The sequence below is a fragment of the Schistocerca serialis genome, chromosome 3 (genome assembly GCF_023864345.2).
Source record: "Schistocerca serialis cubense isolate TAMUIC-IGC-003099 chromosome 3, iqSchSeri2.2, whole genome shotgun sequence".
Lineage (NCBI taxonomy): Eukaryota > Metazoa > Arthropoda > Insecta > Orthoptera > Acrididae > Schistocerca > Schistocerca serialis.
This window is the reverse complement of record NC_064640.1, coordinates 994,012,698-994,031,163: the sequence shown is the minus strand read 5'-3', so window position 1 is coordinate 994,031,163 and position 18,466 is coordinate 994,012,698. Positions and strand designations below refer to the sequence as shown.

Below are 18,466 nucleotides of genomic sequence, written 5' to 3'. Positions count from 1 at the left end.
CTGTTCCACAAAATTTTGGGCATGCAGCTGCATAAATTCAGTTTCTTCTTCTAATATTTTGGTTGAGTACTGTCCAGCCGTCTTCAGAGTGAGCCAGGGTGACTAACGCTCCAGCACTTGCTCCATTCTTTTAAACCTGAGCAGTGGTTTGGTCCTCAGGTTTAAAAGGACAGAGCAAGTGCTAGAGCATTAGTCACCTCGGCTCACTCTGAAGATGGCTGGACGGTATTCACTTGAAATATTAGAAGAAGAAGAAGCTGAATTTATGTGGCTACACATCTGCAATTTTATGGAACAGTGCACACTTTGTGTGGACAGTCAATACATATTGACAGCACTGATAATATTTTACATGAAATGTATTCACAGTTGCAAATACGTACAATCGTCAGCTTGTATAATGGAGTGATGACAGTGAAAATTTGTGGTGGACTGGAACTCGAATCTGGATTTCCTGCTTATCGCGAGCAGTCGTCTTACCATTTGGCTACTCAAGAATGCATGTCCAGAGGAACTTTGCATCGTAATTTGGAATAACATGGGCACTGCAGTATCGTAGGGAAATATTTTGGTGGCCATCAATTCTGATCATCAGAGTTTCTGTGATTGACTATACGTCAAGGTGTGCCATCCAACAGTCAACATATTGATGGTTTAGCAATATAATTGAACCTGTGAGAGGCCCCTTTGTATTTACTACAGTAGATGATGCTTTGGTACAGCAACAACTATGCCTGAGTGCCTGATTATGAAGCCACAAAAGCCTTCAGAAACAATTAGAGATAAAGTAAATGACAAACACAGCTGAGTGGAAACAAGCATGAAAATAATGGATACTTCCAAACAAAAATTTACAAGTGACATAATCATTATCTAGTGTCATGAGGGCAACAAGGTTAACACTTGTGTATGAGGTGTGGCTATAGAATGAGACTGTTGCTGTAAAACGTTTTATATCAAAAACATATTCATTTACATGTCATCACCCTCAGTATACTCCCCTGCTCTGTCCTTACGAGCCATGTGAATATTCCATAGATGGAAACCGTGCTGGAAGTGTTAGTCAGCGAGTTCCTTGATGACGCATGCGAATTTTTCTTTCACTGCTTCAGTGGACTGAAATATTGTTCCTTTTAATGCAGATTTGACATTTGGCAATAGATAAGTCACATGGTGTTAGGTCAGGCAAATAAGATGGATGTTCTAACACTGGGATACTCTGCTTCACTAGAAACCTCTCAACAGAATGCAGCATGAGCCGGTGCATTGTCTTGATGCAGAACTCATAACTTGTTGTTCCACAATTAGGGTCTCCCCCCCCCCCCCCATCCCCCTCCTTCCAAGAGTCAAACAAGAACATTAAGGTAGTAATTTTGATTAATAGTTCAACCTTCAGAAACCCAGTGAGGACACACAGTTCCATGAAAATTGAAAAACATAATCATCATTGCTTTGAATCTTGATTTGCTCATTCAAGCTTTCTTCACTGTTAGTGAAGTTGGGTCCTTCCAATATATGGAATGGTGATTAGTTTCTGAATCATCAGTGAAAAATCAAGATTTCATCACGTTATCACTTTTGCCAAGAAATTAGGATCATTCCAGTGGTATTCAATGAGTCTGTACAAACCTTTTCAAAAGCATCTGTTTATTCAATTCATGAGATGCTTTTTGTTTGATCATGATTATTTTCTGCACCCGTTTCACACCCGCTTTTCTCATGTTATTTTTGTTGTGTAAAATTTGCGTTAAGCATTATTTGTCAGTTCCTACAGTTTCGGCAATCGATCGAGTACTCAACCAGCGGTCAGATCAAATTGGATTACCTACTTATTCGATATATTCATTTGTTTTTGATGTTGAATGACGTCCCAGGTGTGAGCCATTTTCAGTGTCTTCTTGGCTATCTTGGAAATGCTTGAACCACTCAAAAACTTTCGTGCATGGTAAACAACCTTCGCCATACACTTCTTTTAGTAACAGATATGTTTCTGTAGCAGTTTATCCAAGTTTCATGTTAAACTTCACAACATTTCGTAGCTCTGTTATTACACTTACCATTTTTTCTGCAAAACAAAACAACAACCCTTACACAAACAAAGGCGACGGTCATGCTGATTGTCTACAGACACCAGAGATTCTGCATTTGGCTGAGTAGGCTTCACGCTTCGTGGCTATTGGTCATTCACCTTTGGTGCGTGCGTACTTTGTGACAGCATCAGTCCCGTTATTTTATAGTCACACCTCATACATATAGAAAAATGTAGAAGCCTATATTATGTTCTGTTGCTGTCACTAGTTCTAAAATTGATTCTTTTGCATACACTGTGAGAGCAGAGGTTAGGGCACTCAACTTGCATTCAAGAAGAATGTAGTTAAAAGTCTCCATCTTACCATTTAGATTTAAGTTTTATGTGGTGTTAGTAAATTGCTTCAGGCTGATATTGATATAGTTCTTTAGTAAAAGGCATCATGGATTGCCTCCCCATACTTGCCTTGTTGTCAGTGAGACATCTAAGCCATAATATTCCTCTTCCAGACAATTTGTGAAATTGCTTGCGTTTTGCTATAAATCATATCTGAAAATTTATGTTCTGGGTTATGTGGTGCAGTACTTAATTCCTCAGACTTCGCACATGGGAAGAATAGATTTGAAATTCCCATTCAGATTGGTGTTGTCTTCAGTTCCTTTGAATCACTACAGGTAAATGGAGGGATGGTTGCATTGGAAACTCTACAGCCTGTTTCCTTTCATGTCTTCCCATATCTTAGCTTCCACCCTGCCTCCTTTCTTGATATATTCTTGAAGGTTGGTTTGCATACATAAAAGGGTAATACAAGAATTACAGATAGAACTTAAGTCCAGCAGTTCAAATTGGCTGGCTATGAAACTATATTAGATCTTCTTTTTACTATCATATTCATTAAGGAAATAAAATAATGCCAAACTAGAAATAATAACAACGAAACATTTTTGTTATACCAGAAATTCGTTTAAAGTAACCAAGCGAACTTATATAACATAAAAACCATCATAATGTGTTGTTTGCCGTGCAGATTGTGTGTGTGTGTGTGTGTGTGTGTGTGTGTGTGTGTGTGTGTGAGAGAGAGAGAGAGAGAGAGAGAGAGAGAGAGAGAGCGAGCGAGCAAATTTGCATGTGTAACATTGAGATTTGTAGTATCTGTGATACAGTTTGTTATATTTGTTATCTGACGAAGCTATTTTTTATGACAGGATTGGTTTTTAATAGCAGTAGTTTGTGTGGTTTTATAGTGCTTTCATTACCAAACAATTTTGCAATATATTTTTTCATGCATCTCTGTTGTTTAATTACAACCACAGGTCTGACCTGCCTAAATTTTTACAGAGGTACAAAAATTATTACAAATTCCTCAGTGTGTGGAGTTTGGCAGCTCAACCAGCTTTTAGGGAATGGTATGACAGACTTAATAGTTCAAAGTGTGCAGGCACACCTATGTTCAGATAAAAGTATAAGTTGTAACTTATAAACATGGTAGGAAAATTCTGTATAATGTAAGTTCTTTAGGAGTAAAAATCAGTCACTGAGTAGCACAAGTGTTGACTCGTCAACAGGCACGCTGCTTCCTCTCGAGATTGCCCTGTTTTTAAGGACGAAAAGCTCATCCAGGAAATAAGAGTGAAGGAAAAGGTGTCAACCTTTGCTGCTCGAAAGTTACTCGCCAGTCGACAGCCCACCATGCCTCAGAAAGGAAAATACAGCACTGTCCTTGCTTCTCCTCGGCCAACAAAGGAGGCGGCCACGCAGACTTGCGACCTCACCTTTAGTACCACGGTAGTCAGATCGGCCAGCGCAAAGATCGCCCGTTCAACCTCACCACGTTCGCCTGCCCACTCTATGGCTCACCCTTCGTCGGGTTCTGCTAAATCTCGAGCCCAAAAGTCAGACGCCAAGTCTTCGAAAAAAGAGCATTCTCGTGAAGAGTTTTTACGTACCGCAACTTCACAACCATCGGTTCCTCCTTCATCTAAACATCATACTTCAAAGAAGGCTACGAAGAAACACAGTTCCTCTCCTTCTCCGCCAAGGCGTGTCCCATCTACAGCACCACCTGGCGGAAATCGCCCTCGGCCGTCTTCTGTGTCGCCGAGGCGCACTGCTGGTGGCCGGTCAACTGGCCGATCGTTGGTGGCAGGAGCTGCTCCTGACCAACCTATGGATCAGGATCTTCTGCCTTCGACTGAATGCCATTCCATGCTGTCGGTCGCAAGCTCTGAGCAGTCGTTGAGTTGACAGCACCCTTGGTCACGTTCCTCCATTTTCTGTTCACCCTATGTCCATTATCCACTCGAACATCCGTGGCATTCGAGCCAATCGGGATGAATTGTCGGTCCTCTTACGATCCTACTCGCCGGTCCTCTTCTGTCTTCAGGAAACAAAGCTGCGTCGCCATGACCGCTTTGTTCTCCCTCATTTTCAGTCCGTCCGATATGACCTCCCCTCTGTTGAAGGCACTCCAGCCCATGGAGGACTCATGATTCTGCTCCATGATACTCTCCATTATCACCCAATCCCCTTAAACAGTTCCTTCCAAGCTGTCGCCGTCCGTCTTTCCCTTTCTGGATACACGTTCTCTCTTTGTACGGTATACATTCCATCGTCCACACCAATGGCACGAGCTGATCTCCTTCATCTTCTTGATCAGCTTCCACCCCCCTATTTGCTGGTTGGGGACTTCAATGCCCACCACCCGCTTTGGGGATCTCCACATCCTTGTCCACGTGGCTCACTATTGCTAGACGTCTTCCACCAAGCGGATCTAGTCTGCCTCAACACTGGGGTCCCCACATTTTTGTCTGCCTCCACGACAAATTTATCTCATTTGGACCTTGCGGTCGGTACTGTTCCGCTAGCTCGGCGCTTCGAATGGTTCGCCCTTGATGATACACACTCGAGTGACCACTTTCCATGTGTTCTTAGACTGCAGCCTCAACTGCCATATATGCGCGCGCGACACTGGAAGTTTGCCCAAGCCGATTGGACACTTTTTTCGTCTCTAGCGACATTCGATGACCGTCGCTTTCCCAGCGTCGACGATGAGGTCAGACATGTTACCGACGTTATTCTCACAGCTGCGGAACGTTCAATACCACGCACCTCTGAATTGCCCCAGCGCCCCCCAGTTCCTTGGTGGAACGAGGCATGCCGTGACGCAATACGTGAGCGGCGACGTGCTCTTCGCATTTTCCGTCACCATCCAACTTTGGCCAACTGTATCCGATATAAGCAGCTCTGTGCGCGATGCCGTCGCGTCATCCACGATAGCAAGAAGGCAAGCTGGAAATTCTTTATTAGCTCATTTAACACCTTCACTCCCTCCTCGGAAGTTTGGAGTCGGCTTCGACGGTTCTCAGGCGCACCTAGTTTCTCCCCGGTCTCTGGGCTCACTGTCGCGCATGATACCTTAGTGGACCCTGTCGCAATTTCTAACTCATTGGGTCAGCACTTTGCTGAGATTTCGAGCTCTTCAAATTACCCGCCAGCGTTTCTCCCGAAGAAACGTGCAGCGGAAGTGCGACATCTTGCCTTCTCCTCTCAAAATCACGAAAGCTACAATACTGTTTTCTCCATGCGGGAACTCCAACATGCCCTCTCATCTTCTCGCTCCTCCGCCCCAGGACCGGATGGTATCCATGTCCAAATGTTGCTGCATTTATCAACTCATAGCCTGCGTTACCTCCTTCGCCTTTATAATCGAATTTGGACCGACAGTACCTTTCCCAGGCGATGGCGGGAAGCTATTGTCGTTCCCGTTCCGAAACCTGGAAAGGACAAACATCTCCCCTCTAGCTATCGCCCCATTTCTCTCACGAGTAGTGTCTGTAAGGTTTTGGAGCGTATGGTGAATTACCGTTTAGCTTGGTGGCTGGAATCCCGCAGTCTTTTAACACCAGCCCAATGCGGATTCCGAAAGCATCGTTCTGCCGTTGACCGTCTTGTTGCTCTCTCCACTTATATCATGAACAATTTTCTCCGGAAACGCCAAACGGTAGCAATATTTTTTGATCTGGAGAGAGCATACGATACCTGTTGGAGGACAGGCATCCTCCGCACACTGTTCTCTTGGGGCTTTCGAGGCCGGCTGCCCCTTTTTCTTCGCGAATTTATGGCAGAGCGCACATTTAGGGTGCGGTGTGAACACTACTCTCTCCCGTACTTTCTCCCAAGAAAACGGGGTACCCCAGGGCTCCGTGCTGTGTTGTACTGTTTGCCATCGCCATTAATCCAATTATGGATTGTCTCCTTCCTGATGTCTCGGGCTCCCTCTTTGTGGACGATTTTGCGATCTACTACAGCTCCCAATGGACCAGCCTTCTTGAAAGACGTCTTCAAGGATGTCTCGATCGCCTCCACTCGTGGAGCATCGAAACTGGCTTCCGTTTCTCACCCAGTAAGACCGTTTGTGTTAATTTTTGGCGACGTAAGGAGTTTCTTCCGCCCTCCTTACATCTAGGTCCTGTCAACCTTCCGTTTTCCGACGTCGCTAAATTCTTGGGTCTTATGTTTGACAGAAAACTGTGCTGGTCCTCCCACGTTTCCTATCTTTCGGCTCGCTGTCTGCGTTCCCTTAACACCCTCCGTGTCCTGAATGGTACCTCCTGGGGAGCGGACCGAGTGGTCCTTCTCCGCCTCTATCGCGCCTTAGTGCGCTCGAAATTGGATTATGGAAGCATAGTCTACTCCTCTGCTCGGCCGTCTATTCTTCGGCGTCTCGACTCTATCCACCACCGTGGATTACGTTTAGTGTCTGGAGCTTTTTACACCAGCCCTGTGGAAAGCCTTTATGCTGAGACTGCTGAACCTCCGCTGTCCAATCGGCGGGCAGTCCTTCTGAGTCGTTATGCTAGCCATCTGTCTTCCATGCCTGCTAATCCAGCCCATGACCTTTTTTTCGACGCCTCCTTTGATGTCGGGTATGCAGGCCGCTCCTCCTCCCTACTACCCCCGGGAGTCCGCTTCCGTCAACTGCTCCATTCTCTTTCCTTCCACTTTCCTAAAACCTTCTTGACAACTTGGGATACAGCACCGCCTTGGCTCCGTCCCCGGATCGACTTGCTCAGAGACCTATGTCAATTTCCCAAGGATGGTACCCCTACACTTGTTTACCGTCGGGCATTTGCTGCTCTATGTGCACAAATGCCGGAAGCCACATTTATTTACACAGACGGCTCGAAAACATCGTTAGGTGTAGGGAGTGCCTATATTGTTGGCGACACCCCAAATCACTTTCGGCTTCCCGACCAGTGTTCGGTTTATACTGCGGAGCTTTACGCTGTTCTCCAGGCTGTCCACTACATCCGCCGCCATCAGCGAATACAGTACGTAATCTGCTCAGATTCTCTCAGCTCTCTCCTAAGTCTCCAAGCTCTTTACCCTGTGCACCCTCTGGTCCACCGGATTCAGGACTGTCTGCGCTTGCTCCACCTGGGGGGCGTCTCAGTGGCGTTCCTCTGGCTCCCGGGACACGCTGGTATCTGTGGGAATGAGGCGGCCGATATAGCGGCCAAGGCTGCAGTCTCTCTTCCTCGGCCAGCTATTCAGTCTCTTCCGTTTACTGATATACGGAGCGATTTATGTCGCCAAGTTGCTCATTTATGGCATGCGCATTGGTCAACACTTCCCCATAATAAATTGCGGGAAGTGAAAGCCCTTCCTTGCTCTTGGACCTCTTCCTCCAGAACGCGTCGTCGGGAGGAGGTAATTTTATTAACTAGACTCCGGATAGGGTACTGTCTTTTTAGTCATCGACATCTTTTAAGCGGTGATCCTCCCCCACTCTGTCCCCATCTGCTCTCAGCTGTGGACGGTCAGACACCTTTTAATTGCATGCCCCTATTTTAATCCGTTACGCTCCCGTCTACAGCTTTCGCCTGATCTATCGTCGATTTTAGCAGATGACACGCGCTCAGGCTGACCGTGTTCTACAGTTTATTAGTGACAGTGAAATGACGTCAGTCATTTGAAGCTTTTTTTGGGGACAACCAACCCCTTTCTATAGTGGTTTTTTAAGCATTCCTTCCTGCCTCTAGTTTCTCAAATTTTATGACTTTGTTCCCATTGCTGCTGATTTTAAATTTCGTTTTTTCCTGTTTTCTACGTCACGGGCTGGGCGCTAATGACCATAGAAGTTTTGCGTCCTAAAACCACAAAAAAAAAAAAAAAAGAACTGCACATACCATTGAAAATTCTGCTGTTATGCATCTGTTTTTAATGGCAATACAGGTAGAAAGATAAATGTGGTATGAAGTCAAACAAAATGCAATTACTCTGATTCAATGCAATAAACACCATGGGTCATTTATGTCAAAAAAAATCTGAAAACATCACTGAACAAACTCTGAAATTTTGTCAGTGATGTGAAGGTTCACCATTTATATGAAATATTTCAAAAAAATGTTCACACCATCCGTTATTTCAGTTTTTCCTCCCTTTAAGCCCACTTCAGAACATTTGTTGATTCTAAAGAGAATGGCCCAGCTACAAAAAGTATTTGTCCATTCCCCACTCAAGGTCTTACAGGGTTTGTATAAAAAGTAACTGTACTTTGCAGTGCACACTTGCCCAGGAGGATTGGTGGTGGGGGTATCTGGCTGAAAACACACGGCGTGCCAGTCACCTGCAGACTCTTGTCTTGGCAGCATCGTGCATTGAGCGTATACATCGCAAAGTCGTCGGTCATGGCCGAACATGCAGGAAAAGATCGACCAATGTTTCACCATCAAACTTTATGTGAAACTAGGGAAAAATCGGGTATGGAACAATTGGATATGTATCGGCAAACCTACAGCAATTATTGCCTGTCAAAAGCCCAGGTTTTCACGTGGATGAAGAGCTTTAAAGATAGCCCGGGACAGCATTGAGAACGAGGAACACTCCAGACACCCTTCAACTAGCAAAACTGACAAAACATCGACCGCGTGCATGTTTTATTGAACACTGACTACCGGATGAGTGTCAGGATGATAGTAGATGACCTTGGACTTGATAAAGTGACAGTGCACATCATCACCACTAAAGAATTGTCGATGAGGAAGGTCTGCGCCAAGATTTTGTCAGACGTTCAAAAGCAAGCACGTGTGGATGCCTGCAAAGTTAATCTCCAGAGCCCTGAAGTTGATTTAAAATTTTTAGATAGCATTATCACCGGAGAAAAAATCTATGTGTTTCAGTATGACTCAGTGACAAGCCGAATGGCACACCGCAGCATCCCCACGTCCAATAAAGACTTGCATGAGCAAATTTAAGGTGAAAGCCATGCTGATTGCATTTTTCAATGTCAGGGGCATGGTTCATCATGATTTTGTGACCCAAGGCCAAACTGTCAAAGGTGCTTTCTGTTCCAAAGTGCTCAAGAGACTGAAAGCCATCACTGATGTTTGGAAGCTGCATCATGGCAATGCACCGAGTCAACCTGCTTCATGGTGGCCAGTTCCCTCTCCAAGAAAGGGATTCAAACGATTCCCCCGCCCCCCTACAGTCATGATGTGGCCCCGACAGACTATTTTTTGTTCCCCAAACTAAAACCTCCCTGAAAGGGCACAGTCATGGTACCCTGGAGGAGATCCAAGCTGCCACGATGAGTGCTTTGAAGGTTATCCCACACTCAGTGGGTTGTTGACCCTCAAGGGTCGTACATTGAATAATACTAAGTGGTTGTAGCGATATCTACAATAAATTTTGATTCACAAGGTCAGTCATTACTTTTTATACAAACCCTGTATCATGGTTGTCATTATGATAATGTGTTGCATACAAAAGTATAGTACTGCTATGGAGCAACGTGATACAGTGGTAACATTTTGGACGTGCATTTAAGAGGATGGTGGCTAGAATCCTAGGTTTTTGATTTCCTCAGGTTCACTAAATCGTGTAAACCGATTCCAGGATGGTTTCTTTGAAAAGGATGTGGCCGACTTTCATCTCATTCTCTTCCCCCTCCCTCTCTCCCCCCCCCTCTCCCTCTCTCCCACCCTCTCCCCCCCTCTCCCATCTCTCCCACCCTCTCTCCCCCCTCTCCCATCTCTCCCACCCTCTCTCCCCCCTCTCCCATCTCTCCCCCCTCTACCCTCTCTCCCCCATCTCTCCCCCCTCTACCCTCTCTCCCCCATCTCTCCCCCCTCTACCCTCTCTCCCCCATCTCTCCCCCCTCTACCCTCTCTCCCCCATCTCTCCCCCCTCTACCCTCTCTCCCCCATCTCCTCCCCCCCCTACCATCTCTCCCCCTCTACCCTCTCTCCCCCATCTCCCCCCTCTCTCCCCCCTCTCTCCTCCCTCTCCATCCCTCTCCCCCTCTCCCCCCTCTCACCCCCCCCTCTCTCCCCTCTCCCCCCTCTCCCCCCTCTCACCCCCCCTCTCCCCCTGTCTCCCCCTCTCACCCCCCCTCTCCCCCCCTGTCTCCCCCCTCTCACCCCCCCTCTCCCCCCTGTCTCCCCCCTCTCACCCCCCCTCTCCCCCTGTCTCGCCCCTCCCCTCTCTGCCCCCTCTCCCCCTCTCTCTCTCACCTCTCTCTCCCCCCTCCACCTCTCCCCCTCCACCTCTCCCCCTCCACCTCTCCCCCCCTCCACCTCTCCCCCCTCCAACTCTCACCCCCTCCACCTCTCACCCCCTCCAACTCTCCCCCCCTCCAACTCTCCCCCCCTCCAACTCTCCCCCCCTCCAACTCTCCCCCCCTCCACCTCTCACCCCCGTCCACCCTCTCCCCCCTCCCCCTCTCCCCCCTCCCCCTCCACCTCTCCCCCCTCCCCCTCCACCTCTCCCCCCTCCCCCTCCACCTCTCCCCCCTCCCCCTCCACCTCTCCCCCTCCCCCTCCACCTCTCCCCCCTCCCCCTCCACCTCTCCCCCTCCCCCTCCACCTCTCCCCCCTCCCCTCCACCATCTCCCCCCCTCCACATCTCCCCCCCTCCACCTCTCCCCCCTCCACCTCTCCCCCCTCCCCCTCCACATCTCCCCCCCCTCCACCTCTCCCCCCCCCCTCCACCTCTCCCCCCCCCTCCACCTCTCCCCCCCCTCCACCTCTCCCCCCCTCCACCTCTCCCCCCCTCCACCTCTCCCCCCCTCCACCTCTCCCCCCTCCACCTCTCTCCCCCCTCCACCTCTCTCCTCACTCCCCTCTCTCCCCACTCCCCCTCCACCTCTCTTCCCCTCCACCTCTCTCCCCCCCTCCACCTCATAATTGTGCATCACCAGTCTTCAGGAATCTTTTTGTCCACAGCTTTGATTAGATCTATTGAGATCACTGACCGGTGGCCTGATCATAGTTCAACATGGACATTTTCCCAATCTGTCCTTGAAAGCTCTAGCCCACTTCTGAATTTGTTGTCACTCATTGCATTGTGGCCATAAACCTCACGTCTGTCGATGAATTTCCACTGTTGTAACATTCCTTTACTGTCAAAAACCAAATCACTGACCATATTTCACAGTCAGTGGTCTGTTCAGTTGTTTTATACATATTGAAACTAGCAATATCAACACCCTAATGTGACAATACCAATGCAAATGTTGTTGTTTTATGAGCAAGCAGCTTGGGAGGCAGTATTCACCTGTGTTCAGTGTTCGCACGACATTAAATTAGCTGCAGCAGTTACTTTGTGAATAACCTTCATAGTAGACAAAACAATGAGATTGGAGGTACAGTATTGCTTAGGTCCTCAGTAGTTGTCAGATCTGAAAAGTCAAAGACAAAACAACTGGGAGTTTTGTGTTTATTTGTTTTTTCGTGGTCGAGATCTAATGCCAGTTGGTTTAATAGTTATTTAGCTGCGTGGTCCACCTCCATAACTGAGTGATCAGCACAGCTGACTGCCATCTGGGGCACACAGATTCAATTCCCAGTAATGTTAGGGGCTTTTCCTCAATGAAGGACTTGAACGGGGTATATTCTGCATCATGTGGCCAACTGAGGGCCTACTCAGCCGATCACTGGTGGTTCCATGGTCAAGAAACCCAACAATGACACAGAGAGCAGTGTGCTGACCACATGCTCCTCCATACCCTGCCAATGATGCCATCAACAGAGGATGACATAGTGGTCAGTCGAGCCCAATTGGCCCACCTAAGCCAGATTGCCAAACTTCATTTGCTGCATGAAGTCAGCAAAATATGTGGGCAGCAAAGAAGATACTAGGGGCTTGTTTGTGATATGCAACCAGCTGGGGCAAAATGCAATGTACATTACGAGTTAAGTAAGTTGCTTGTACAACAGACATAATAGATGATGCTTTGTGTGTAGTTCATTTCAGAGATCACCTCCTTTCTGTATGCATTACTTGAGAAGAATAATACTAAAGGGAAACTGCCAAAGTAGGCATTCAGAGGAGCCATCTAGAACACTCCAGAGCCAATCATTACAGAGTACACTGTTGAACATCATGATAACATTTACACTGTGGACATTTATATCACCCATATATTAAGTTTGCCGTGGTACAGCTTGAGTGAAATCTTCTTAATAGGCACCAGGTTAAACAAAAAAGGTTGTGAGTGAGAACAGAAAGGCACCACAGATCCTTTTACTACAGGGTGTTCCTTTGTTCCAGTTAGACTGTTCAGCAGTTACAACTGGGTAAAATTATGATCCAAAATATCCCATTTACAGTCCAGCTATGTAAATGAGGAATCAGACTTTTAGACTCTGAAATGCAGGGGCATTAAAAAATCCAAGGTAATTGCAATTAAGAATAGTTGTAGACAACAGATTGTGGCACAGTGTACACTACTCCTATGTCCTCTTGCTCCATTATGAAAGAACAGCAGCTTACAACCAATTAATTTCTCCATGAGCAGTGTATAGAGTTCCATAACAGCATCAAATTGTCAGGCCTTTTTCTAGCTATTTCACCAGAGATAAGTATTTACCAACTTAGTTTCCTGATTTTTACCCATGTGTTCACCATTTTTTGTATTATACATTCAGACTGTGTAATACACAATTATTTCAGGATAAAAAAGGAGAGCTGTAGTTTGGTGATCCACGGGAATAAAATTTTCAGTCATGACAATGTTCTGGACAAAATTTGGATTTTTCTGCACTGAAGGATAGGTTAAGTGATTTACTTCTGATCAACTGAATTTCGAAAAAAATATCATTTACTGCTGCATAATAGAAAACGTTGGGGAACTAACAGCTGTTAGTGAGGCATTATTGGAGAGCACACGCACTTGTCTCACGAGGCACGGACTACAACTTCAATCCTAAGTTATCGACTGACAAACATTCACCGAGACTAATAGATAATAAAGTCCAATGAGAGAGTTGTGTACACACACTGTCATTCCAGAATGAGATTTTCACTCTGCAGCGGAGTGTGCGCTGATATGAAACTTCCTGGCAGATTAAAACTGTGTGCCCGACCGAGCTCAAGTCTCGGTCGGGCACACAGTTTTAATCTGCCAGGAAGTTTCACACTGTCATTGACTTAAAGGATAGTGACAACTTTTAAAGTAAGCGTGACTTAATTTCTTGTGACTATTTCATTCACGCTCTTGGTGCGATGTAACATCACCAATATACCTGCCTGACAAAAAAAATTTGAAACACCCAGAAGGTGAGAGGAAACAAAATTAAGTTTCATGTGTAGTGAGGGTATGTTATGTTATTTCAGTGAGTACACTATTGAGTCAGATTTACAAAGAACCTGGCAGTATGAACTCAGTTATCAGTATGAACTCAGTTATCAGTATGAACTCAGTTATCAGTATGAACTCAGTTATCAGTATGAACTCAGTTATCAGTATGATGTTGCACCCCCTCTAGCCTCGGTGCATTCAGTTGGGAAGAGCATCACAAAGCTGTTGTATCTGTTTCTGGGGAAAGCTGGCCCACAACTCTCGTAACTAGTCACTGGTGTTCTAAATACTGGCACTGAGACAAGAGTTGATGTCCAAATTGGTCACAGGCATTCTGTCCGGGCACATCTGAGGATCTTCATGGCCGCAGGAGTACCTGAGCATCACACATACGGTTCATAAAGACATACCATATGTGGACAAGTTGTCAGAGTTCCCTCAATCACTACCAGCTGTGACCTGAAGTCAAATGTTATGGTTCGCAACACTGTGACACCAGGAGTAACACCAATTTGTCCCTTCAAAACATTGGAAGAATCGGACATATCCCCAGGTTGATAACATACTCACCAACAGTAGTCATCCGAAAGAGTGCAGAATGGTGCTTTATCACTGAGAACAGTGCGACGCCATTCATCAGCAGTCCTTGCTTCTAAGTCACAGTCTCACTCAAGATGCAGCAGTCTATGCATGGGACAGTAATTCCTTAATCTAGTTTCTGACCAATAGTGAATACTGCGGCATGACACAGAATGTTACAAGGAATCTACTATCTGTTCTTGGATGGCAGGCACAGATGTGAAGGGGTTACAGTGCTTTTTGTGCTCAATACAGTGATCCCCTTCCCCCCCCCCCCCCCTCCTCCGTTGTACTGATCAGATGTGGTCAACTGCAAACTGTAACCTTGGCAATGAATATGCTTGCCTCACATAACTGTGCAGACTGAAATCCAGCCACTGTCATATCCGAATGCCCCATAAATCTGGATATTGCATTATTCAACCAGATGGCCAAATGTATATCCACGGTGAAGCCCCTTTCGAGCTGTGTCAGATGGTGGTGACACTGTCTCTCATGAGTATGCTGCATTTCCTTGCCCTACACAGTGATCACGCAACATGTGATGGTGGCCCTACCAGGCAGGGTAACAACCCTGACTGACTCTGGTGGCTGTTCTGCCTGTTATACAGAATTGCAGCTATTAAACATTCACATATCTGCCAATGGTGATGTACATTAATGAAGCTACATTGACATCTGACCATGTCTTCTGGGTGCTCCATCTTCTTTGTGAGACAGTGTATTAGGAAATTGTGGCTGGGGGGTAAAAGAAATCATCTTCAGTTTGTCGGGTAGTTCTGATCAACTTTTATGTTTTTAAGAAATGTAAATAATAAATCAATATTGTATTTGCTCATTTTTTGTTTATTTACAGTGATATGCACATCAACAGACTAGAATTGGTGTAGGATTTTTGGCTCATGTGCTGTTCAAATTGAAGTATGGTTTGAGAAGTTATGCATTTAAAAAAAAAAAAAAAAAAAAAAAAAAAAAAAAAAAAAAAAAAAAAAAAAAAACTGAAATGATATCACCAAAATATGCTATAATCAGTTCTAATTGTTTTGATATGTTGTTACAAATTTCCAAAATGTTCTGTAAAATTACAGTTTTATCTGTTTCTTTCTAGGCTTTGTGGTGTGGATTGGTACCATTCATCATAGTGTTCCTGGGAATTATTTTGGCGTTCTATCCCACATTGTCTTTCTTCATGGGTACAGCTGATTCGCCACTTCAACCATAGTGAAGATGTACAAGAACAGTGTGTTATGAATGATTCCAACTGTACAAGGAAAGCATAATGCATATGAAATTTTGTTAGCAAGTGTCTCAGGGGTCAAGATAAAATAATTTATGTGCTTTAATATTGCAATACAAGATGATATTTTTTTTCATCCACTGTTTAAATAGATTTAATGATGTAGGACCTCTTTTATGTATCATGAAATATTTTAGTTGTAACTGTTTTTTAGTCTGTATTATATGATGAGTATTATGTTAGTAGCATTCTGCTTCTGATACTTTCTAAACATACTCCTGTTTCATTTGGTAAAACTTGTTTATGTATAATGTTCTGTCATTGCATGACTTTTTGATGTTGTATTACTCATACTTACTTTTTGAATCTGTCTGCTTGTTTGTACACTTGTTTGTATTTTTTGCTGCTTTGGTTTGTTGTTGTTGTTGTTGTTGTTGTTGTCATTGTTGTTGCCATTGCTGTTGCTGTTGTTATTGTTGTTAGTCTGATGTATTTGTTTTAAGAAAAAGTACAAAATTGGATTTTCGAGTTTTATAATTTGGCACAAAAGTTTCTTTCTAAGAGGTGTGTGTGTGTGTGTGTGTGTGTGTGTGTGTGTGTGTGTGTGTGTGTGTAAGTAATAATTCATTTGTGGGGAAAATTTCTACACCCAGCTGTAGCTATATGGAACAGTTGTCAGATGAAAATTTAAAGTACTTATGTATGTAGTGCAAGAACTGGCAAAGATTAAGTGGAGGTGACAGTTGTGGTAATGATTGTATCTACAACAAAATCATTGCTGCTTCAATTTGACAAAACAGTGAGGAAGAAATTGGTGATGACTATAATCAAGGAATCATTCTGATATTTGCCTGAAGTGAGCAAACTTAAATTGGCACATGGAATGAAAATTAATCCAGATCCTCATGAACACAAGTCTGTTACCTTAGCTGAGTAGCATATAACTTGGTTGCAAGACAAGGACTGTGTCATTGAAGCACAAATTCTCACTCATAGAATTTTTTCCCCTATTATGTTGATGTTGCAATTTTATTTTGTGGATAAATATATTATTTTAACCATTTCAGTTCACTGAGAATATATGGAACCCAATGCATTTTTGTGCTAATATTGGTAATGAAATTCAGTATGTTCTGTTCTGGATTGTAATCTTGTGCCAACATATGAAGTTAAATGTTTTGGTAATAACAACATAAAACTGTAAAATGTAGAACTAATGCTGTGTGTAAAGTTAGTAACAGTAAGTTACAATGATTATATCGTGTTATTTTAATTTTTTTTTTTTTTTCCATTGAGAAGCAAAAACGATTCACTCCTTCAGTTTGATTATGTTGTAATCGTTTGTTTTATAGTGTATAACTCCAATTAATAATCACATAACATAATGTGTGCAACCTCTGTAGAGACATTTATATTAATATGTTATCATGCACTAGTTTGGGTAAACGTTTGTTTAAGATTTGTAGACAATGTTGTGGAATGTTGTAGAATCATCATGAAATTTATAATTTTATACCTTTTTAATACCAGCAAAGCTTACAGTGGCTGATCATTACTGTAATAATGTGGTAAACTGTGTGAGAAGCACAAAAGTGTAAGAGTATTCAGGATGTATTTTATGTACATAGAGAAACTGTATATATACAGAAAAAAGCAGGGGAAAAAGAAAAGAGGTATGTTCCTGCTATACGACTGAGTAAGCCATCACTGTCTTGCCGTATGCAAAAGAAGTTATCCATTTGTGATATTCACTATGGATCAAATAAAATGGGTGTGTGTGTGTGTGTGTGTGTGTGTGTGTGTGTGTGTGTGTGTGTGAGAGAGAGAGAGAGAGAGAGAGAGAGAGGAAAAATGCAAACATGAAGCTCTACCTGGTAGAACTCTGTAATATTTTAATTGAGAAGTATGACTTGTAATTCCCGGGAGTGGATGGTTTGCCAAATCTTTTTTAAGTATTTGTGTGGTGCTGTGTTCTGTAAAATGGTTAGTTCTCTTTTATATATAAGCCATGTATTTGGAATACCATAGCAAAGAAAGTATGTGGTTGAAGTGTGTTTCTCCTCATGTCAACTTCCACCCTTCAAAAAGAGTATTTGAAATGGGGTTGGCATATTGAGATTATTGATTGTAGGCTGTAGTATTTTTTCTAACAGTAAAAAATGAAAGCTAAACAAGATACTGGTTTGATATAGGATCACAGAAAATGTGCATTGGATAGTATTTCTTGAATGCTAGACATTATTTTGTTGTTTGTGAAGATAGTATTTTATATTTAATTAAACATAATGAATTCCTAAATTGAAGTGGTGTAGAGATATGTTACCTCTCAAGGTGCCTTTTCAGTTTTCACTGTCCCAGGGTATGAAGTTTACTGGTTTGTCCAGATGTGGACTTGAATAGCCTAAGTTAATACCATTGCATGATGTGTGATAGTATTTTTCCCCCCTCTCAACAGCGTTAATGAAGAAAATTGCTGTTAGTGGTGTGTACCATTAACTGTAGATATTGTTATTATTTTATTTAAATGTAAATATTATAAATTTTGTAAGTAACTGTATGCTCAAATTATATGCCATCTGCAGGATTGCTTTGTGTCTATGTACCTGCAGTAAGAATGTCAAATTTCGTGATTTTTCTTAAAAATGTTTGTAAACATTTATTTCAACATACAAGGAAATTTTATTTTATTCAACAATATGTAAAATTATATATTTAAAATGAGCATTTTTGTTTACTGTTTTATAGAAATACTTAAATATTGTTACTTGATATGTTAAATTCATGCCATTGTTTTTACAGTTCTGTTCAAAGAAGGAAGATTGACAAGAAATGTAAATATTTTGTGAACTTGAAGTCATAACTTTAGTAAGTTAGTAATTCAGGATGAATTACTAACTGTCTTACAGAAGTCTAGTCCCAAATTTTAAATCTACAGATTTATTTATTGAAGAATGATTATGTTTAAAAGTGCTTTACTTTTACAAGAAACCTACCAATTGACTCTGTTAAATGTTTTGTACATTGTGTTAAACAATTACAT

The 18,466-nt window shown here is 43.5% G+C and overlaps 1 protein-coding gene across 5 annotated transcripts in view; it reads left to right on the top strand.

Moving 5' to 3' along the window:
- Positions 1–18,466, top strand: part of LOC126471445 (sarcolemmal membrane-associated protein) — a 354,795-nt gene that overhangs the window by 336,156 nt on the left and 173 nt on the right. For all 5 annotated transcript variants that reach the window (XR_007586307.1, XM_050099624.1, XM_050099625.1 and 2 more), the window contains one exon: positions 15,298–18,466. This exon is cut by the window's right edge and continues 173 nt beyond it. Coding sequence is in view for 4 of the 5 variants with exons in the window: in XM_050099624.1 (XP_049955581.1) it covers positions 15,298–15,411 (114 nt within the window). In the remaining variant the exon portion in view is untranslated. The remainder of the gene's footprint in view (positions 1–15,297) is intronic.